General features: G+C 33.9%; 1 protein-coding gene across 2 annotated transcripts; it reads right to left on the minus strand.

Annotated features, from left to right (window-relative positions):
* Positions 1-188: 188 nt before the first annotated feature.
* LOC120275721 (pumilio homolog 5-like) lies at positions 189-8,532 on the minus strand. 2 transcript variants are annotated; one of them, XM_039282408.1, is made up of 11 exons: positions 8,085-8,532; positions 7,557-7,635; positions 6,376-7,096; positions 4,636-6,065; positions 4,408-4,549; positions 4,147-4,254; positions 3,260-3,472; positions 3,066-3,176; positions 2,061-2,255; positions 1,084-1,255; positions 189-600 (listed from the first exon to the last, which is right to left on the minus strand). In XM_039282408.1, coding segments are annotated over exons 2-11 (3,117 nt in total). In that variant the 5' UTR covers positions 7,559-7,635; positions 8,085-8,532; the 3' UTR covers positions 189-577. The 2 variants fall into 2 exon arrangements, with proteins under 2 accessions (XP_039138342.1, XP_039138343.1); XM_039282409.1 differs by lacking the exon at positions 7,557-7,635.
* Positions 8,533-25,113: the final 16,581 nt, after the last annotated feature.

Below are 25,113 nucleotides of genomic sequence, written 5' to 3' on the forward strand. Positions count from 1 at the left end.
ATGGCCATTCCAATAACTTTGTCACAAACAGAACGGGACACGCAAGGATGTGGATAGACGACGTGAGGTTCTATTTTATGATTTTCTAAAAAGATGCTGTAAATAATCTTGTAGTCTGAACCATAACATAACATTAACCCGAATTTGAATAAAATGCTATCATGCGCAAACATGGACATCAAACAATATAAGGAGGGCAAATTATAAAACCAATCTGATCATACACTCCATGTAAGGTATCATCAGCACCTCTGAACAAGCACCTAAACTAAATTTTTGTATGCTAAATTGTGCATAATATATCACACCACTTAACAAACTAATGCAGGAACACAAACAATATTTTCTACTAGGCTATTCTGAAACTTACAAGATGCCCAAGGATGAATTAACCTGTACAAGTATAAAGCAGTTACCTTATGAAGCTTGTTTACCAGCAATGACTTATGAGCAGTTTTTATACTTCATCACCATCACCCGCATCCTCCTGGTCAAATTGTTCAGGTCTCCCGCCACGCTAGACCAATAAACACAGTAGAGCCACAGGTCATGGGGCGCGGCCTTTCATCTGCATATCTCAAGAATTGAGATCTTGACCTTCTGCACAAAGAATCAAAGAATGAAAATGATGGAGAAAATCTTAAACAGAAAGCAAGCTGAAATATACATCATCTGAAATCGAGTTTTGGTCATACAAGAAGACATGATGTCTGCGTAATATTTGGTAAATTGTGGCTGGCCTTGGAGACTCATATAGTTTCTGTTGTTTCCCCTGCTGAGGTTAATAACTAATCGGTAAATGCAATTGGCAAAGTCTAGTGGGTATGCGGAATTCTGATAATCAAACAGTAACTATATACAATGCTCGAGCAACATATGGCCAGCAAGTTCATCACCCAAGTATGAAAGCAAAGGTCCCATGTAATCTTCGGGGGTTTTTTTTATTGGATAAAATTCAGAATTTTGTTTTCAAGTCATATATTAGTTACACAGCCATTACAATATTGAAAAACCTATCAGACAAGAATTCCAAAAATAAATTAGCACTGTAGAAGGAGGCAGCTCAGAGAAAAACAGTATTACCTTCACCAAGCCACTGCTCCACCCGAGCAACAATGTGTTTCCCGTAGGTGTACTTCTTCAAAGCTTGTACATGAAGTTTTATGCGGTTGAGCAAAATTTCACGCTGTTTATCAGAACATGTTACAAGAATCTTCTGAACCACATAATTTGCAAATCGATCCTTCATCATTATCTGGAAGAAGATGAAACATGGTAATTTTATCACAAACCAAGGCAGTAATTCATCCAAATGCCAATCATGGAAACCTTGAGGTTAATATTCTAAAATGCAAAAGACAATAAGCATAGGTAAGTACTCACGCAGAGCGCAGTTCAGGCAAACACTAATAGTTCGCAGATCAAGCACGCCACAACAGTTTTGGACACTAATTGAGGCTAGAATAAGGTAAGGGTGCTAGAGATTCAAGCAAGTGTCAATTTATAGGTGGAAGTACACCTGTGCACCATAGTTGGAACAGTTGTAAATGAAGCAAATTAACATGGGCCATCATCAAGAGAAAGAACGCGCTTACCAGTTCAACCCCACAGGCCCACACTAAAGTGAATAAGATGAACAATAGGCCACAACCAAGCAAAATCTATGTAAACTAGATTCTGAAATAGGTCAAGTATCATCAAGAATGCAACGCATGAATCAAAATGAAGCCAGTTACAACCTCATATTGGGGGTGTAGGCAAGTCAGTGGTCCTAAAACAACTAATGAAGGGAAGGTACGTCATGTGGACAAATCAATAAGTAGACCCCAGGTCATAAAGAAACTAACAAAGGAAGACATCCAGAAGAAAAATCTTCTCTTAACAGCAGCAATCAGAAGATTGGATAAAAATATAAGTTGTTGGAAATTGAAACAAAATTATCAAATAATAGTTACCCTTGTCTCAAATATCAAGCAACTAATTGACACAATTACTCATCCTTAAAAAGGATAAAGAAGAAAAGAAATCAAAAGTGAAACAGGAAGAAACTGACTGCTTACCAGTAAATTATCATTTCCTTCAGTTTGTCCCAGTATTTCTTCAATCAAGACCTCTTTCTCGGTAGTATCACCATGCTCCAAGCATTTTTCAATAACATTAGATGCAAACTTATTTTGACTCATCTGCACTATTTTCCCAGCTAATTTACAAATTATCTGGCTCCTTTCATGGGGCTTTCCCCTCTCCAGAACATGCTGCAAAGATTACAAAGCTGTCAGACTTTGCATGTCAGAAGAAGTGCTTTCCTTTTCCTTCACTTAAGTTCGCACAAAACAAAAGTGCAATAGTAGAAAGTAGCATACATCAATGCAAGGCAAATGGTGAAAACTGCACACAGGAACTGGAAGCATCTCTCTGATTAATAGAGCATGTGACATCTAGACTGTTTCACTTTTGTCCGTGGTTTTATTATTTGTCAAGACTTTAATAGCATGCCATAGATCTCTTATGCTTAAAGCGTGTGGTCAAACTGAATAGTACCTGGGTTCAAGAATTTTCACATTCACCTATTTTCTGTTACTGACTGAATTCAATCATTTTTGAACCATATATTCACCACAGCAATAAAAAAACAAATATTCAGTTCCCCTTTGCTATAATAAACAATCCTACATAAGCCATTGCCACATTATACATACTCTGCAAAGATTCCAAGAAAGCAGAGTACCCTTTACAAGTAGTGTCATCTAAAAAAGCAGAATAAAAGCGATTGACAAAAGAAATGATAATATAAGTAGCTCAAGCTGAAAAGAAATAGAGAATTAGCCTCATTATACGAAGGCAAAAACAAACGACATGCAGGTTTCATTGATGTAACCTTCTCAAAGATGTGAAAACTTCAAAGGAAAATAACACAGTATTAAATACGGAATCTGAGTGGAAGATGCTAATTAATTCTTATTCATGAAATGTACTAAAAAATAAAAATAAAATAAATAGTTTGTAGGCTAACATTGCCAGAAATAGTTTGTGGTTGTAGTGAGATAAAGTGGAACAAGCAGTACCTGGGTGACATAATTGCCATATTGATCTTGAGCAAGGAAACAAGCAGATTGCAGAATCTCATCCATAATACAACTAGTTTGCATGTCATCAGTACAATGCTCCAGCAGTCTCTAAATAAATCACCAAAATAAGTTAATTTCAGAAGTTCAAAGAAAATAATAGGTTAACAAGTCACAGTAGCACTTCATTTGACCTGGATAACCCGGCAACCATATGGATGGGTTGAAAGTGTCGCAACTTGACCACAGAATGCTGAAATAATGAAACTGATTCTTTCTGTTGGCATACACTCAATGCACTTCTGAATTACATGGTTTCCATTTTGGTCACGTACACATTGCAACACATTTCCATCAAGTTCAAGGACAAGTCTTGCTTTCTGATCAAGCTCAATGACCTCAAGCGCCTACACATTTGAAAAGAAACTACTTAGATAAAAAAAAAAAAGTTCACAACCTTGGAAGACTCATTTTTTCTGAAGTTTGAACAACCTTTAGAGATTCAAGCAGTAAAATAGGCATTTTCATAAGTACTGGTGAACAGTGATATGTCATAGGTCCTGAGGAACAGAAACAAAAACAATAAATTCAATACATGTTGCCCCTGAAGTTCCCAATTGTCAGGACGAATCTCTATTCGAGAAAGCACTACATTTAATCATGAACAAATGAAGACCCTCAAAAATGTCCAAAACTGTGACGGAATGAACCATGTAAAAATCCAGCAGAGAATTCCAGATACACAAATTTAATAGTGGCCAGCTCCTTCCTAAAGTAGCTATAGTAAGTATGAGGTTATAACTTAGAGATAATGAACAAGTTCATCATTATTAGAACAGGCCTCTGATGAAAACACAATAACTGAGTTAGAAGCCAGGATAAGTCATATCATCTACTAATGGTTAATCGCATAGAATTTGTCCATGTAAAGAGATCCAACTTTTATCAGTTTTACCAAACCCATAAGACAACGGCAATTCAATATAAGCCCCTCCCAAGTGAGAAGTTGCGGGTTCAACTCCCACTCACAACAATGGTTGAAAAAATTGATGTAAGCTAAAATGCAAGTCTGCAAGAGTACCTTTTGAATTACACGACAACCACACATCTGGAGAGTCAACGGCAGTACATGGCCTACAAGCTGATCTGCAAGTCGCTTCCTTTGCTCAGGGCTTCCATGTTCAAAGAACTACAGGTGAAGGAAGTACATTTAGCTTAACATATGAAAAAACCCAATAAAAATCTTAGGCAACATGTGAAAAGAAAAGAAAAGAATACATATGTAAGATATGATTTTGCAAAAGGGATGAAAGAAGATAAAATATAATAACCAATTCAATACCTTTTGCATAACATAGTTCCCAAATGCATCAATTATTAGTGTATAAGTATGAGGGAGAACTTCTTCAAGCACAGAGTCCTTCTCTTCAACACTGCAGGTTTCTAACTTCTGCTGAATAAATCGACTCCCATGTTGGTCGCCGCTGAAGCCAACAGTTATAAACAATCAGTTTCAGAATCATATCGTTTACCTGGTGGAAAATACAAAAAGGAAGTTAAGGAAACTTGCCTGAATTCAACAATGTGTCCAACAATTTCAGATAACTCAAATTTATGACCTTTACTAGATTTCATCTCTTGTAGGAAAGAATGTGATTTCATATTGCCAACCTTCTCATGGACTCTTTGTCCTTGCCAACAAGAAGTGGCTGACTTTTTCCCAGAGAAAGGTAACCTCATGTTCTCGCTTTTCCTTCCTGAAAAACATCCACCAGGAACAGGTGATTGCTGAAACACAGGACAAGCAACCGGAGATGTTGGATATTGCATGGCAACACCAATATTGGGTGGCCTTCCATAGTAAGTTGGACTTGCAAAAGGATCTCTACTAGGATTTGGATTGCCAGCACCTGTTGCACTCAAGTTAAGCCTTGGATCAGGTGAATATACAGCTGGAATCAGCCCTTTCTGTGGACCATAAAAATCAGCCATGCTTCCAATTGCAGATCCCCTTGAAACCATGGAACCATAATGATTTGCATACGAATATGAACCCACAGGACGTTGAAAATACGGCATGCACACAGGATCTTCAAATGGTGGCATAGTGACCCTCAGCTGTCCATGCAAGTTATAGAAATGCTGCAAATCAACTCCAAAAGTAATATTTCCACCGCTGGAAACTCCACAATTCCTAGGGCTAATGTAAGGGCTGACAGGATTATCTAAAGAAAAATGGAGGGCACTATGAGGAGTATATCCAGTTACAAATGGTGGCATAACTGAGGCAGGCAAAGCATATGCACTTATGTTACATGGAGGAGTGAATAAGCCAGATGGGTGCAAATTAGGGTGGTAAGTGGCTCCATGAGCGCCAATTCCATGTGACTGTAGATTAATGTCACTAGTGTGCAGTCCTCGTCCAGCTTCAGTTGAAGTCATCTTTGTCTGTATGTGAGGAAAAGGAATGACAGGGTTGTTGGAGAACTGAACTCCTTGTGTAGCAATCTGAGACTGACGAGACATCAAGCTTCCTTGATGTGAACCATTTAGTTGAGGATGTTGCCAGGAATAATTAATTAAATGCTTGTCATTTGATGTCCCTGCACTGTTTGTACTAGATTTGGTATCCCAAATATTTGAGTCAGAAACACCGCAAACGTTGACACCACTGGCTAGTTTAGCCTTCTCAGCAGTCAAATCTTTATTTAGAGGCGAATGGGGGCTTGCACTTCTGTTGGGAGACAATGAACATGAAGCTGATACTGACAAATCATACACAGATGAATCATCGCAACTTGGTATAGAACATGTTGAACTAGGACATAGAATAGGTGACCTGGAGCAAACATCAACTGTGGCTTTCAGCTCTGAAATTTTAACCATTTCAGCAGAAGAAGATTTGACACTGGCATCAAAATCAGCAACTTCTGTTGCGACATGATTCGTCATCTGAGATTGATTATAATACACAAAATTTTGGGCATGGGAAAAATCCTCCTAAACATGCAATAGAGATAGGCATAAGAAAACTTCACAGTTTGCTGAGTAATAGGAAATGATGAGATGTTTGAATTTAATCATATCCATCCTATAAGCAGTAATAATTTACTAAAAGGCAATTAAAGTTATAGAACAAACATATCTTGTAATGCATCAAAGCAATCATCCATGTAACATGGTCAAATAGATGAAAGGTTATCTACAATCATTTAAAGCAATCATTGGCAGTTAAACTTCATTTTTAGGATTAATCTAAATTTAGATAAAAGTGCACAAGAAAAAAAAAAATTAAATGAACATATAATACCTGAATCAGATCCACTAGACTTTCGCGATATTGATGAACTTTTGATGGAGTCATAAATCCTGCAGATGCAAATTCAGAGTTCCTACGAGAACGATCATCAGATTCTTGTTTGGGTGAACAATTGTCATCAGGTTCCTCTTTACGAGCAGCACGCATAGAGTTTGAAGTAGGCAAGGATTCTTTGTCACTATCATAAAATAAGGGCAGTCTCCAATTATCCTGCAAGCCACCCATGAGGTCCACCGCCAATTGAGATTCCTGTGAAATGGAAGACGAAGCAAAGCCAGGATTCAGAGATGCATTTGAGCAATGGTACATATAGCTGGCTAAATCAGTAAGAAGCTTTGCTTCTGATTCACAGCCCTCAATAATATTGCTCAAGTTTCCCAAGTTCCTATCCAAAGCGAAGTCCGGTTCGCCCATTAGGCTCCTTAGCGAAGCTAAAGAACCACACATGCTAGGTGGTGCACTTCCACTCCGATTAGGAAGTGAGTTTTTCTCTTTTCCTTGGAACCCATCCCCCTTTAAAGGTATCCCCAGCTCTTGAGCAGCCGCATCACTCTTGGATGAGGTGAAGCTTGAAGAACGCTTATTCACCGCCCAATTTCTACCTCCACTGTTTCCAGGTAGTCTAATTGGATTCTTTGTCACCATCCTATGTTTTGAGGTTTGATTATTTACAAAAGTCACAGTTTGGATAACATCAAACTTTGCAAGTTTCCTGGAAGCAAAATAAGCATATCATCAACTTGTTCATCAGTATAAAATCCACTCACAGCATCAACTAGAACAAGGATCCCATGGCCATAGAAGAAATTCAGAAATGAGCATGCATGAACCCACAAGGGCTGAGCACATATATCTCTGCACATGGAGAGGTGCATTAAAAACACCCCCCCATTAGCACAAACATCTACTTGAAGCACGGTTGAGGATCACATTAGCTATTATTGGGTGGCCAAAAGGAGTTAATGCTCAAAGTAGTTTACCTCATATAACACACTTCATCAGGTACACCAAAAAAAAAAAACAATGTAACAACAATTCTTATTTATAAATACCTGGCATTACAAACTTTAGAAGGAAAAAAAAACTCATCTAATAGAAGCTCATTTCAATCAAATATAGAAGGAGATTGAAGAACCTTGCCAACGAATAATTCAACTGCGCACAAGACTTACATTTCAAGGATGTTGAATTTGATGCCCCAACCAAAAAAAGTCTAGCTAAAGAAATGAATGCTTCCTGGACAGCAGTAGTCTACTTGAAGATTTAAAAAAGAATAAGGACACAAACTAAAAAGAGAAAATTTCAATAAATGCAAGAGAACAACAAACATAGCACAATAAACTACCTGTAATATGTTCAAAAAGATATCGTTCCCCCAATACATTCATTCACATCCCTTCATAAACCTCTGAAAAGAGGTCTAAATTACAACAAAAAATTCCTAAATTCTCTCTGAAAAAAAAAATCTCAAGGAGAAAACTCTGTAATATGTTACACCGATTATTAGACTATCATCGGATGACCATCTCTATACATTCTAGACGAAATTTAACTAAAAAAATCTATTTGGCTTCAAAAACATTGCAAAAAAATACAAAAAACCATAAATTTCAAAAACTCCTAGAAAAACTTCACCCAGTACCAGACATGGAAAAGAACATAGAAAAAAAAAAACCAACAAAACAGAGAGAAATACGCACCGAAGTTGAATCCCTCAAACAAAAAACAAGCTTCTCGAGTCCACCCCACGAAATCAACAAAGACTTGTTCTTGTCGCCAATTCACGGAGAACAGATGAACCATAGAAGTTGTCAGAAGTCTTCTCGGCTCGAAAGCCAAAGACGCTAAAACCTCGGTTTGCAGGGCTTTGACATAACATCTCCGATTAATATTTCGTATTTCTCAAACTACCCCTCCATATGCCTTAAAATCCCCGCCACCTCGCCAACGGTAAAGCTGACCGCAGTGGTAGCTCACCCATCCATCACCGCCCATCCACTGGGCCCCGTCAGATGATGATGATAACAAACGGCAGGGATTCCTCTCTTTTTGCAAACAAAGAAGCTCTTCCATGTATGCCACTGAAGGGTACTTTTGACGAAATGCTAAGCATTTATGTCATTTCGTAAATTTAATAGCATTATTTATTAATTACCACGCCAGCTCTCACACGTGTTCTGTGAAACATGAGAACGTAGACATGTTCAACGGTTCTTGCTTTGATGAGTATTGGATGCTTTTCGCTGGTCAGTCAATGACAGGGATAGGATCATCAGATTCGTCATAACTGATAATAGAGAACAGACGACAGTTATCATGATTCACATTAATACTTATCACAATAGAATATATATATATATGCATTATATCTCTTGTAAAAGACCATATATATGATTTGGCCTTATTTGCCACTCACTATTAAAAGCAAGAAAGATGGGGTCTAATGTCAGTCAAATTGGATGAAAAGTAAAAATTGCAATGAATTTAATTAAGCTGCTAAAGATGAAAAGGGGTATAAACTTTATCTCTCAAAAGCTAATTTACCCAATTAAATACATGCAAGGTCTTTGATAGGAAAGACAACAGGTACGGCCTCAAAAGAAAAAACAAACCTTTTAAAAAGAAGAAAACCCAAAATTACTTAGATGAACAAGATCTATACCCATAAAAGACTCATTAATGACCGTAGGCATAAGTGCATATTTTAAGATGGCTAGCAGCCAGGTGCACATCCTTAATTAGTACAACAAAAAAGTAGTCAAGTTGTCACATATAAATTCCAGCAAAATGAATGGATCATAAGCTAAACGAAAAGTAATACTGTGACTTAAAAGAGTGTAATCATAGAGATGCATGTTACCATCCCATGCAGGTAAAAAACTCCTGCCCAAACTCTGAAAATGTTCTGGGCATCTTATTTGTAGCCAACCTGCACTTGGTTAGAAACAACCGGTGAAAACTTTGATACTAGTTAGAAATAACAGCTAGAGTAAAAGAGAACCACTGAGCACTTCATGATAACTAACCTTTCAAATTTTTGGAATTCATAACCAGGAAGAACTCCATGACATGGACCACATTTGAACAGAGGAAGCTGTATAAAGGAAAAGAAAAATAACCCCAGTTGTAATAGACTGCTAAAGCCCAGAGAATGGCATCTGTCTGCCCTTACATTTGTAGGTCTGCAGTTTATTAGATGCCTGTTTGACAAAAGAAGTTAGACAATAGCACAATTTAAATATTTTTCAATAATGGCGACAAAAGGCAACAACATGTAGACACATTGATTATCTGTTCCTAGAAAATGTATGAGCTACAGACCACCTTCATCAAGAGAACAATAAGCTTTCATTGCCTTGGGTGACTTCAAGTATATGTTCAATATACACATATGTATGACATATAAATCAATCATGACAGAAAACGTTTTAAGCTTAATATTTTGTGCTTCTTGCTTTGTACTCCTGAAATAGCCTCAATGAGAATAGATGAACATTACTGAACCAAAAAAAAAAAAAAAATCCTAATTCAAGCTTTTAGTTCTGAATTATCCACTTTTCCTGAGTAATGACAACAGTGAATAGATACACTACATTTCTCTGGATGTCTCATATATTCTGGTGATCTCTCAGTTTTCTGTTGTATATGGGAATACTATTATTGCCTTAATATTGGTTCTTAATTTCAACGAGTCTTGAAATCCATATATTATACAATATAAAATCAAAAGAAACCTAGGAATTAGAAGATTGACCTTCCATTGTTTTCTTTGGATTAATCAAAATCCAAACAAATTATATGGCAGTGGATGCACAAATTTTCAATTAATTTATTAAACTATTGTGAAATTCAAGGAGATCAAAACATCATCCACCAAGCACAGTCACCAAAACACCATGGCAGTATTGATCAAGATTACTCAAAAAAACAGAGCCATGTAATTCAAATCCAAAAACCTCTAATTATTAATGGAACCAATGCATCCAACAATGATAATGAAAAAGAACAAAAATTCAACTAATAAATGCACGATTATCAAAAGAATGGTATGATCGACATAGAATATGCAACGAAGGCGAGAAAAGACATACATCGAAAGGGAGATCAAGAAGGGGCATCGGAGAAATTTGAATGGGGTTAAACAAGGAGACAGCCCTTGAGATCATCATGCAAGCAGTGGTGAGAACTCCCTTCTAGCACTCCTCACCGTCTTCTTCTCCCCCTCTAGAACCAAACCACATATAAGAAATGGAGTAACACTGGAATTTCAAATGGTTTGCACTCTGAGATAATTAAAAAATAATACTACCCCGCTCGTCTTTCCCGCGCTTTCTTTTTTGTGCCATTTTTATTGCAAAAAAAAATGTTGAGATTATAATAAATAATTCTAAAATAATGTCAATTACTGTTAAAATAACCCAAGTAGAGGGGGGCATGGGCAGAATTTTGGCCCCGCCCGGAACCGGTCAGTGGAAACCTGCCAGGTCGATAACATGTAACTAAATTGCACTATAGCGGATCCGGTTATAGGTTGGATTTTTTCTAACCCGTGCCCGTGACCCAATAGGTTGATTTTTTTTTTTATTTATAAGATTTTTTTTTAAGTAGCTCATTAAACTTTGGTCTATTTTCATTTTGATCATCGAAATTCAATTTGCATCGATTTGGTTAGTTAACTTTTAATTGATTTTATTGAGTACTAAATTAAAATATTTCAGCCCCAAATAAATGATATAACTCTTTTTCGATGACATGGACACCTACAACAGATTTAATAATATGTCATGGGAAGGACTAACTCGGATTTTCAAATAACTATATAATCATTTAGGGGTTAAAATCTTTAATTTATTGTCCATTGTACTCAAATTAAAATTGAGTAATCAATTTAATATAAATTGAAGTTTGATGATCAAAATATAAAAATTAATCATAATTGAATGACAACTACCAATTCATTAAGAACATCACCATGGATATAAAGTAAACCCATTTGAATGGTTATAAAAAAACTTATTTTACATTTTTTTAGTGGTTGTAAAAAATATTTTTTAGGTTTTAATTATCATAAATATTAAATGCAAGTGAAATTATATTTAATGTAACAAGTTCCCAATTTTCATAACTAAATATTAAATTATAAATATTCATAAATCTAATTATGCTCAAAATTGATAAAAAAACAGTAAATTTTGAAATTAATAATTCTTTCTTTTGCACTGACAATATATGTTTAGTACAATAAATTCAATTTTTAATCTATTCAGAATTCATTTTTATTTTAAAATAAATTAAAAAAAACTTAATTTATGATCTTCCTTTTATATTTATTTGTTTCTATTTCTAAGAAAACATAAATAAAATATGGAGTGGCAGGTAAAATACTTGTCTAGTTTTCTTAAGTATGTATTTCAATCCTCATCAAAATCTTTGTTTTTTTTAAATAATTCTATTCTATAAAAAAAAATTAAAAAACCAACGAGTTCTGGCTTAGGTCGCCGGTTTGTGAGGAGTCCCTAATCAGGCCCCAATCAACTCAAATTAACCCACAATCCACAGGTTTTGCCAGGTCAATTCACCCTGGGGAGTCGATTACGAGTCTGTCATTAGTCGACCCATGCCCAGCAAGTTGGGTCCAGTGGGCCTGGTTACCCTAGCTGTGATCGGCAGGTTGTTCGGGGAGCAGTTCCGTCAGCAGTTCGGGACTAGAAGGACTTCGAGAATTAAGATCAACTTACATGAGTTGTTGATGCATAAGGTTCCTATTGATTTGTCACCTCTGGAAGGCCCGTTTACTCTGGAGGAAGTGAAGACTGCGGTCTTCGATTTGGGTGGGAATAAGGCGCCTGGCCCTAATGGCTTCCCTATCCAATTCTTTCAGTTGTTCTGGGATGTTATCAAAGAGGATCTTTTTCATCTTTGTGAGGACTTCTTTGTCGGGCACGCAAATTTGGAAAGGATTAACTGGGCTAGCATTGCCCTTATTCCTAAGGGCGCTAATCCTGAAGGGCCAGGGGACTTTCGGCCCATTAGTCTCATCAACTCAAATCTTAAAATCTTGTCCAAGTTGTTAGCGACCAGACTCAGTAAGGTGATGAATTCTTTGGTGGATAGGGAACAATCGGCATTCCTTAAGGGGCGTTGCATTCTGGATAATATTGCGATGGCGGAGGAGCTGATCTTTAGTATTAATAACCGAAGGTTACCGGGGCACATTCTCAAGGTGGACTTCGCTAAGGCTTTTGACCATGTGGATTGGGATTTTCTTTTTGACCTTCTTCATGTGAGGGGCTTTGGGGACCGCTGGATCGGTTGGATCAAGTGTATTTTTGTGTCTTCAAAGGTAAATATTTTGATCAATGGTTCTCCTAATGGTTATATTCGTTATCAGCGTGGGCTCAGACAAGACGACCCTTTGTCACTTTTACTGTTTATTATGGTCACTAATGTTTTAAGTGCGATGTTCGCCCATGCTTTGAGGTCCAAGGTTCTAGTGGGGATCCCACTAGGTAACTTTGGACCTCGGTGTAACCTTCACTATGCAGATGATTTGTTGATTTTGACGACGGGAGGTTTGGAAGACCTGAGAATCGTCAAATTGATCCTTTTAATTTTTGAGGGTATGACGGGTCTAGCTACCAATTTCTCAAAAACATGTCTTTATTCAAGTAAATGGGGCGACCTACCGACAATTGATGCGGCTGCGACCCTGTCCTGTCAGGTGGGTCGATTACCTGTTACTTACTTGGGTTTACCGATTGCGGGTCAGCGACCTAGGAAGCAGGATTGGGAAGGAATTATCCTTAAAGTGCGAAAAAGGCTTGCATCTTGGAATGGTAGATTTTTGTCGCTCGGGGGTCGGTTAACGCTGGTGAATTCCGTCCTATCGGCCCTTTCGACATACTGGATGTCTATCTTCCAACTCCCGGCGTGGGTAATTAAAAAGATTGACCAAATCAGAAGAGATTTCTTGTGGGAGGGGCCTGATATTGACAAGCCGGGTTGTAGGCTAGTTAGCTGGAAAGCCCTCTGCAGGCCGCTTGACCAAGGGGGGTGGGGAATCTTGGACTTGCACACCTTCAATCAGGCGCTTCTTGGGAAATGGTGGTGGAAGTTCTTGACTGACGATTCTTGGTGTCTTTCAGAAGTGCTACTCTTTAACTACTCCTTGAAGAATTGGGATCTGTTCCCTAGACTTGGGGGCAGGATGTCCTTTTTCTGGCGTGGCGGGATCAGTGTTATTCCTTCTTTTCATTCCTATATTTCCCATGTGATCCGTTCGGGGAAGGAAACGCTCTTTTGGAAGGACCCCTGGCTTAATGGGGTGGCGTCTATGCTCTCTTGGCCCGAGCTCTTCGTTAATTCTCATCAGCATAATGGTTCGGTGTTCGACCTTGCCCATTTGTTAACTCTGTCACCATTTGCCGAGATTCCGAGGGTACATGCTGTTCTGATAAATATCGGGAGTAGCGGGGATAGATCTAAGGACATCAAATCATGGAAGCTCAATATAAATGGCGTTTTCTCTGTGAAGTCTTTGTACAATTTCCTAATTGATGGGGGTTTGCGCTGCCCTATTCATAGGTTCTTTTGGAAAACCAGGTGCCCTAAAAAGACAAATCTTTTTAACTGGTTGGTGTGGAAGAATAAAGTCCTTACCCTGGAGAATCTTGAGAAACGAAGATGTAATCAGTTACCTACGGCAACTTGCGTGCTTTGCCATGGGGGTGTTGAATCTGTGGACCATCTCTTCATCCATTGCCCCTTTGCTCGCTCCATTTGGGAGTATTTTTGTTAATTATTACAGTTGCCCGACCCTCCTGATTCCGTCTTCAATATTTGGGTTACGTGGAGGTTTTCTTTGCGACATTCACAAAGGGCTATTGGGGATCTGGTGGTTAAAGCTCTTGTGTGGAATATCTGGCTTGCTAGAAATGATTGTATCTTCAACGCCAATGTTTCGCCCGTTCATGCTGTTATCCTGAAAATTGATCGCATTATTCTTCTCTGGTGTTCTCCCGACACGGTTAGATCACAAGGCAGGTTGGATAACTCCCTAAGGTGTATCAGGAGCAGCTTAGAGTTTCTAGGGCTGAGGGCGGATGCACACAACGAGGATGCGGCGCCCGGCGATGACCATTTGCCTACGGAGGGATAATTTTCATATGCTTTGTTTAGTGGAGGTCCCCTCCTCCGGTGTGTTTGTCTGTGTGTGTCTCTGTGGGGTTTTGTTTTTCTGTTTCTTTGTAACCACTGCTAGTGGCTTTGTTGCTCGGGTTTTTCTTGCCTCTTTATCTACCTTTGGTAGAGGGTTGTACCTTGTTTTCTAGCAATAGTTGTGGTTTATCCACTTTTTTTTAAAAAAATTTGCCACTTTTATTTAATCTATATTTTACATATATATATTCAGATATAGAAATTCAAAAAAAAATGGCACATGATATTTAAAAAAATATATTTTTATAAATTGATAACATTGGTGTCGATGATCCAATGTAGATTCCACTGCTCAGCAGTGGGTTCTTATAAGAAAAATTATTATGGTAAGATTTTTCATCCAATATTTAGAATTTTTTTTTAATATATATTTTGTGATTTGTCAATATTTTTTTAAACACAAAAATTTAGGAAGCACTATGGGTCAATTGACACCGGATCCCTTGCGTAGGGCTTTTATCTTGGATTTCAAGTGTGGTTCCCCGGGTTCAATCTTCGCCCAACACAAAGTGAGGGCATTGTGATATAGAGTGTGTCTTTCTCACATACCCGTCCCTTGATTCAAGTTTTAATTAAAAATCTAGAAAGTACCACCCAGAAACTCCAGTATTATCACTTATTCAAGTTTTAATTAAAAATAAAAAATAATTAATTTTTTAAATAAATTGAATAGATCATATATTTATTAAAAAAATTAAAAAAGTTTTAAAAAATTCAAACAAAAGTAAATCAATAGTGCAAAAATACATATAAATAGCAAAAACAAATAAAGCAACAATTGCTAAAAAAACAATGAGAAATGAGAGATGGTGTGATAAAAATAAATGATGACACAGCTTGTATAGTGTCACTCATGAAACTCAGATGTGAGTGATTTGTTCATCCTAACTCTGTTTATGGTAATGTCGAAAGATTAGCATATGTTATGTAGTAATTTAAAAATATTACCGTATTTAGTATTGTATTGGTAATAATTTAAATAATAATATCACATTATTAACCTAAAATATTACTGAGAAAATTGGTAATATTAATATTACCAAATTTGGTGTCTATCTTGGATTATCAAATATGTGATAATCTCATAATATTGTAATAAACTATTTCCAACAATAATAATCCCAATTAAATATGATTATATTAAATTAACACAATATTTCGAACCAAATAACATTCCTATGTGATGTGAAATATGTTTTTTCCAAGAACTAAATGGACCTAAGTGGTATTTTAAACGGATTAATTATATGCTTTGGATGGATTCGTTTTCGCCGGACAAATCTTGTGAGTCAGAATATTTGTAAACTAAGAAGCTGAGCTTTAGCTTCATCACCAAATTTTTTTTCTCCATTACAACTTTATTTTATTGAGTTTTTACAACAAGATGGAAAAGAATAAAAGTAACCATTAGACTAAAAAATAAAAAAAGAATAAAACTAAGCGTTAGAGACTAAAACCCATACCCTGTATTTATAAATATACCAATAATTTAACATATTTATATAAACAATCAAATAGAAGACACACGGTTGATGACATGTGATAAATTCCACGGAGATAGCATTAAATCCCATATATATGTATATAAATATTTCCAATTCACACGGATGTGTTAAATTTATTAATGAAACAAAAAATTAGAAAAAGGCCAGGAAGATAACTTGAAACACTCGCACATGATCAAGAAGATGTATGGACATATATGGTATGTGTTTGGAGTTTGCGCATGAACATTTCCAGCATCCAGATCAAGATGCGTCTAACGACTATTTAACAATATATATTTATATTTATTTATTTGAGGAAACTATTAAACAGTAGCAATTTTTCTGCTTGCTGGCCTATTTTTATGACAGAATAATATTTATTTTATATAAAAAACTGGGACATTAGGGGAGTGTTTTTTTAAGATATAAAATAATTATGTATATATATATAAATCACACTATCATTAAGAAATCTGTTGGTATTTCATTACTTACTAAAAAATAGAGAGTTTACTCCTTTAATTTATTCGTATTTATAAAAAATAAACTCATCATATTTTAAAAAGCACATAAAAAATAATTTATACACTATTTTTTTTTAGAATAAATTTTATACACTATATATCATATATAACTATATATTAAAGTTATCCCCCATTACCAGCAGTGCATTGCAGCCTTCTCCACAAGACATTTGGCAAATTTTTATTCATTTGGATTTTTCATCATAACACTAAGCTTGATTAAGTGATTGGGTTAACTTAATCTTAATTAGATAATAACAAGAAACACATTATTTCAAGGAAACACAATATTCAAAATATTATTATTGGTTTTTATTTTTTATTTTTTTAATTAAGTGGGTCCCACACCAATCCATCATTCCCTCTCAATACATATATGATACTAATATTTATGTTCATGTGTGTGTATATATATACACATGGTTTTTTTCCGTATTTTTATTGTAAAAGAATAAAATAAATAAATAAATATATATATTGTCTTTTTATGTTATTTTTTATTGTTTTTTATATATCTATATATGATTTTTTGTTTTTATTATTTATATACTATATTATATGTTATTATTTTATTAAATTTATCTGATAATATTAGTGTTTTGTTAGTTTCTCATATTTTTTAAATGATTTTATTTTTTTACAATTTATATTTTATAATTCGCATTAGATGAAGCTCATAGCATAAGCACCGATATCTATGCTGGCATATATAATATTAATCTTAGTGTTTTTTTTAAATTTGTTTGGTTTTGATTGGATTTTTTTAATGGGTTCCACACCAACTCTTTCTCTCTCAATATAAATAATAGTTTTTCCTTTCTTTTTTTTTAAACACTGCTTTTAAACAGTAAAATATATAGATTTACTGTTAAATTGTCTCTCTCAATATGTATTTGGTATATATATATATCTATATAATTTTATTTTGTTTATTTTTATTTGGTTGTATTATTTATATATATATATGGTGTTTGTTTTTTTGTTTTTTTGTTAATTTATATATACTATCCAAGTGCCGTTGAGTAACAATGCTCTCTCTCATCTGTCATCTCCTCCATCTTCATCATCTCTTCATCATACCATCACGTTTTATATACATGCATTTCTCAAATCAAAAGCATATAATATATACATATATATATATATATATATATATATATATCAAAAAAATCACTATTCCTTGAGAGTTTGTCTTTGTTGATTTCCTTTATCATTAATACCTCTGCTAGCTCACTTTAATATCCTTCTTGATTCCCCATTGTTAATCAATGGGCCAATGAGAAGCCAACAACAATATACTATGATGAACACCCGTGAGTAAGCATACTCGGCCATTACTTGCCATTGATTTATCCTACCAAATCATGTTAGGTTTTGCAAATCAAGTAAAACCATTTTTCCCGACTCTCCATTGTTAGTCAACTGGCCAATAAAAAAACCGACAACAATATAATATTAAGAACACTATCCGACACCTATTTCTCTACTCCTGTGGATAAGTATACCATCAAATCGAAAGGGTTTTATCAGTGATTGTTTTTTTTTTTGAACCCTAACCCTACCCCTCAATGATGCTACCTCCTCCGCCCCCTACGCTCTCAAGCGTGCCACTAATCCCGCCGCTTGAATAATGTTCCCCTTCGGCTTCAAAACACACACACACACACACACACACACATATATATATATATGAAAAAAAGAATTGGAAAAAAAGTGAAAAATAAAAATTAAAAATATACAAAAATCATGCCTATATTTATATATACAAAAAATTGGAAAAAAATGAAAAACAAAAATTAAAAATAAACAAAAAAATCATACCTATATTTATATATGCATATATATCATATTAATAGCTGATTTTTTGGTTTTTCTAATTTTGGTTTAATTGTTTTTTGAGAGCGTAACACTAATTCCTGCCACTTGAATAATTTAATAAAACCACTAATTTAATTGTTTTTCCAAACTAATATATATATATATATATACATATATGATTGCATAAAAGTATATATAAAGAGATAAACTACCCTGTCACCAAAGAAGAAGATCTAGATGATTAACATTTGATCCCCTTAAATCCTTTCCATGTCATTTGGAGATGTTTAATTGGGTGGGGAATTTAATATTATTTTGTTGTATTGAACCTATTTCCCATTAAACTTTCTATTTTTTTCATAATGATAATAAATAAAATTGAATCATAATTCAAGAACGGCCTTAGATTACAAATATAAAGACGTCTATAGTGACTGTCGTATGACATCCCAACAACACCTATATTACTCTACAGAACCCTAATTCAATTCTTTCTCCAATATATATATATATATATATATATATATATATATATATATATATATATATATATATATATATATATATAAAAAAATTCAATTCAAATATAAAAACAAATCTACTCTTCTTTTAAGAAAAATCTAACAAAAACATGATCACTATCTTTGACAAAAATAATATATATAATGTATTTTAAAAACATAACAATAACCAAAGAAAAAAACAAGACAAAAACAACTATCTTTCTCTATATAGACATTTGTGAGGTAGTAATGGCTATCCCAACCAAAAAAAAACAAACAAACAAACAAAAACTTGAGAAAGTCGGAGTAATATTCCCAAACAACACTCCAACATCACTCTGCTAAATCTAACACGATATACAATCGCATCAATCTTTGTTGAGATATAATTGCCATGTTGTTCAAAGTGTTGAAGCAGCTGTTGTATTCCAACCTAACAACACTTACATTACTCTAGAAAACCCTAATTCAATTGTTTTTCCAAACTATATAAATATATATACATATATGATTGCATATAACTATATATAGAGAGATAAGAGACAAAACAACCTAACAACAATTAACATTACATATAGCAACCGACCAACACCTACATTACTCTACAAAACCCTAATTTAATTGTTTTTCCAAACTATATATATATATATATATATATATATATATATATATACATATATGATTGCATAAAACTATATATAAAGAGATAAGATACAAAACAATCATGCAATAATTAACATTACATATTTATGGACATACCTGACTTCCAATGCATAAGGCTACCTGTCACCAAAGAAGAAGATCTAGAAGATCAACGTATATAAAGTTAATCCCCTTAAATCCCTTTCATTTTATTTAGAGCTGTTTGATTAAGTTTGGGGTTTTTTTAAAAAAACTGTATGAAAATAACTTATGTTATTATTATTAATTTAATATTCTTTTGTTGTATTGAACCTATTCCCCATTAAACTTTCTATTTTTTTTCATAATGATAATAAATAAAATTGATTCATAATCCAAGAACGGCCTTAGATTACAAATATAAGGACATCTACAGTGATCACCGTATGACATCCCAACACCACCTATATTACTCTATAGAACCCTAATTCAATTCTTCCTCCAATATATATATATATATATATATATATATATATATATATATATATATATATATATATATATTATTCAATTCAACTATCTATATAGAGATAAGATACTAAACAATCTTGCAACAATTAACATTGCACATCTATGGACATGCTTGACTTACAATGCATCATCTTACCCCGTCATCAGAGAAGACGATGTAGAGCATCGACGGGGTACTTAGGAGTACGAAGGAGACCATCGGGACGTTATGCGGCAGAGATTAGAAACCCTTCTACTAAAAAAAGACATTGGTTAGGCACATTTGATACACCAGAAGAAGCAGCAGTGGCTTATGACATGTCATCAATCACCTTTAGAGGTATCAAGAAAGCTCAGACTAATTTTTGCTATGAGTTTCTCACTATGCCTTCTCCACCACGTCCATCACCACCTCCATCACCTCTTCCTTTAGAAAAGGAGAAGGAATATTGTTCTGAAGATAACTTGGAGATTAATGATGATCATGATCATTTAGTTGATAGAGATGACGATGATTGGATCAATATTACCACCATTTTACAGAGTTTTTGTCAATCGAATGCATTACCTTCATCTTTAGTACTGTAATGAGTATGTTGTTCATCACTTCTAATGATGTATTGCAAGATGAAAGCTTTGCTATGAAAAACGATGAAATAATTAAAGAGAGTTTTGTTATGAATAAAATGAGTTTTTTTTTAAATTTAATAGAAATATAGTTTGATCATCAAAACCTCTGTGATAGTCATCAATATATATATATATATATATATATATAACACAAGTACCATTAATTCTCAAATGGTTTATTAGGTAGCATATTCTTTCATATACACTCAATTAATATATTTAATGAAAGTAATTAATACAAGAAGTTGACAATTAATGGTTGCATACTATAATGCAAATAGACAAAAAGATACAAACAAAAATTTTCAATTTTAAAAAAAAACTGAACAGTTGTCTTTGTCCGCCATGAACTTAGATAATAAATAGTTGATTTTGCCTGTCATAAACTTAGATAATAACATTTTTTTTTTCCAAGTTCTTTGCTTTCTCCATCTTTGGTTCTCTTCATTCCTCATCGTAAACGTGTTGGTACAACGAATCCATCCCCTTGCTGTGAGAGATGGCGTAGCAAATTCTCTTGCCCGCACCTTCATTTCCTGCCCTCCGTTATGCAGTTGGATTCTTCGGCTCGATCACCGCTTTCATCCCTGCAAGACTCTTCAACGCCGCTGCTAACGTCCTCTACTCATCCGTTCCCCTGTCGTGGGAGATGGCGCATCGAATGATGGAAGGGACGACCGGAGGTTAAGATTTAGTGTAAAAATTATATTAATTATTGTTATTATCTTTAATATTATTTAAAAAATATTAATTAATAATCTCATGTTTGGGGAGAGAACATGATTAAGGTTTATTTTATTTTACAAATGTTATTATATATGTAAATATATGATTTTACAAAAACATCCTTTGTATATATTGAGAGTAAATTCTCTTGCATCAACATCAAACATGGTAACATTTGGACTTTCAAGATTGATTAAACTAACAAAATAAAATTACTCAATAGCCCTTACACTCTCATTTAAACCTTTCCAAATGAGAATTGGACACACACACACACACACACATATATATATATACATATACATACATATACATACATATAAAGTTTATCCCCCTAAAGCCTTTGAACTCTATTTGGTGCATGGATTTTGAATTTTTTTTATTTGAAAATTTTATTATGATAGATTGCATTGAAATGGATTGATGAGTCTTGAAGGGATGGGAACCTAACTTTGTTTTTGGTCTAACCTTTTTAAAAAATTATTATGTTAAAATCAATTGATAAAATTTGAGCCTAACTCATTGCCATTTGGAGCATGTTGGTTGCTGTTATTTTTTCGATTTTTTTTAGAATTATTGTTATTATGTTAAATACATAGAATAAGACTCCATGCAAAACCATAAAGAATTTAGTCATTTTTTTTACAACCATCATATAATGACATAATAAGAAAAAGATAATTTATCATCTCCATCACATTATGTGAAAAAAATCATCATAACTATTTTATCGGTAAAAGATGAAATATTAGAAGAATCCATCATCAATGAGAAATTTGAAAAAATTTGGAAGTCGAAAAAAACATGTTAGCCCAAGTCAAAAACTTATTTTTTTCAATAAATAAATAAATTACTAAACAAATAAATGAATCAAAACAATGAAATTTTTAAGCATTGCTTCAAAAATTCCATTACAAATAAAAATCCATTACGTAAAGTGTTGTAAACATATTAAATTCATATTTCCATCTACAAACTTGACTACAAAAACTCTCTCACTAATCCATCTTCACCTAACCATTCATTACAAAGGACATCATCTATTTTTTTTCGACCACACAAATGGCTCTCACACTCCCATCCCTCTTTTTTTCTATCCATTTACATTCTATACTCCATACGATATCTCTAAATAATTTTTGTCAGTAATATCTACAATTATTTATTATATAATTACCGATTTTTTTTGCTTTCAAAATGGTTTTGAGCCATGATCAACTCTTCCAAAGAGCAACCATGTTGAGCATTATCATGCCGTAAGGACGTGTTCCCCTGATTTTTTTGTACAAAAATAATTCCCCTACATACCCAAAGCAAGTAAATGACCTTTAAAAAGTCTGCATTTGTTAGATATTGATGCCCCGAATCCATTTTTAACTTCATACAATCGATCCGAAAAAAACAATGTCAAAAATATATTGTCAATATTAATACTATAACTTATCTACAATAAAAAAAGGAAAGATAAGTTTTGCACCAATCCAAGCACCAAACAAGCTTCCAAATTGTCTTGCTCGGGCACAATTTTTGAAGAACACTAATATACTCCTTCATGTCAAGATACCATAAATTATCAACCCGCATTAATCGCCCAACTTTCCGACTTTTTCGATGCTACATAAAAAAACTCTTACAACCGCAAAAAGATATATGTATATATACACTCATAATTCAAAGAAGCAACTATGCCTTTTATACTATGAATAATTAATAAAAATTACCACCACGTAATATTTTTGAGATCATGAAGAGATCTAGAAGATGTTGAAGCAATATATGCAATGATGTCTTCAATCAATTCTTGAGGGATGATGTCAATAAAAGACTTTGCAATACTTCTCTCCCATACTAACAAAAATGAAAAAAATTTATCATTAGTAATGTGAGAAAAAATTGAAGACAAAACAAAAAAATGAAAGCAACCAATGAAGGAAAATACATAGAGAAAAAATATAGACCTAGATAAGGAAAAGAAAAAACGTTCTAACAAACTAGAGAATAATGATCACCACAAATGCAAACTCCCAAACAAAGCTGTGATAGATGGAAGTGTATATATATATATATATAGAAAAACAAAGAAAATAACACATAATAAATGGATGTATATATACATAGAGGAAAGAGAGAGAGAGAGAGAGAGAGAGAGAGAGAGAGAGAGATTGTGTGTTTTGTTTTGTTTGTTTTTCTTTTCTTGCTACCATGGTTTTCCAGACGCAACTTTTTATATTATTTGTTTGCATATGTCATTAGAGATATCAAGGATTTTGTTGTCAATTCTTTGTCTAAGGAGGTAAGATTTGGTTTTAATTTTCACAATTTTTCATCAATTTATATATTTTTCTTTGAGCTTATTTGGCAAAAGACTTTTTGTAGCTATTAGATAGTTATATCATTTGTCATAGGATTTTGCTGTTATAGGGCATCTGTATGTTACTTTTTCTTTTGTCTCAATTTAACAATTGATGGTCATTGTTTTTTTCAAACATGATTTTTGTTATTTGTTTGCATCTTTCGACAAAGATATTAAGGATTATGTTCTCAATGAGTTGTCCAAGAAAACAAGATTTGCTAAAAGATGGTTATGGATGTCAAGATCGCCAACTAATCATTTAAGCATGGAATGAAATAGCTAGATCCATTTTTTGGTATTTGAGCTTGACTTCTTAGTCTTTGCCCATTATATGTTATAACACAATATATGTTGTTCATTGCTCCCATCCAATCAAGAGACAATCCAATGCAAATCTACACATTAATCATCGGGATCAAAAATTTTTTAGGGTTTGCTAGCTTATGGCAGGATTGGAATGGAATTTTTTTTTTTATCATCATGATCCAAAAAACTAGAGTTTGCTAGCTTTTGGCTGGATTGATATAAAAAAATCTACTCTTCTTTTAAGAAAATCTACTCTTCTTTTAAGAAAATCTACCCTTCTTTTGGATTTTATCATAATTTTAACATTTTCAATTACATTTTTAGAAAAAAAATTGTACGAATGGAAATCAAATCTATTTTTTTTCAAAAAATCCGAAAAAACATGAACAATATAATGAACCAAAGAAGAACAACGCAAGGAAACCATCTCTCTATATATAGAAATAGAGTACTCTTCCAACACAATCATTAATATCCTAGATCAGACGTGGTAAGACTCCAACAAAAGATACATATCATCAATCTAATGTTTTCTACCTCATCCTTATTATTATTATTATTATTATTATTATTATTATTCAATTATCAACCAGTTTGTTTTATTTATAGCAAGAAAAAAAAATATCATACTTGCATCTTGAATTTATCTTTCCTTATTATAATTTAATGCAATTCGCAGTGTTAGTAAAGCAAAACAAAAGAAAGAGAATGAGTACATCCAAATTCAAGACAGTTTGTGTTTTTTGCGGTAGCAGCCTAGGAAAGCAAAAGAGTTATCAAGATGCTGCTATTGATCTTGGCAAAGAACTGGTTTGGCTTCTTACTTTTACCTAATTTTAATTGTTTTTTTCATCACTCTCTCTTCCGTTCCATTGTTCTTTCTCTATTATTGTTCTTATAATCATATAACCTACTCATTTGTGTATGCTCAACTACAAAAAATATGAAATAACCTTGCAAATCCCTTCAGGTGATGAAAGACATTAATTTAGTATATGGAGGAGGCAATATTGGATTAATGGGCTTGATATCAC

The sequence above is a fragment of the Dioscorea cayenensis genome, chromosome 14 (genome assembly GCF_009730915.1).
Source record: "Dioscorea cayenensis subsp. rotundata cultivar TDr96_F1 chromosome 14, TDr96_F1_v2_PseudoChromosome.rev07_lg8_w22 25.fasta, whole genome shotgun sequence".
In the NCBI taxonomy this organism is placed as follows: domain Eukaryota; kingdom Viridiplantae; phylum Streptophyta; class Magnoliopsida; order Dioscoreales; family Dioscoreaceae; genus Dioscorea; species Dioscorea cayenensis.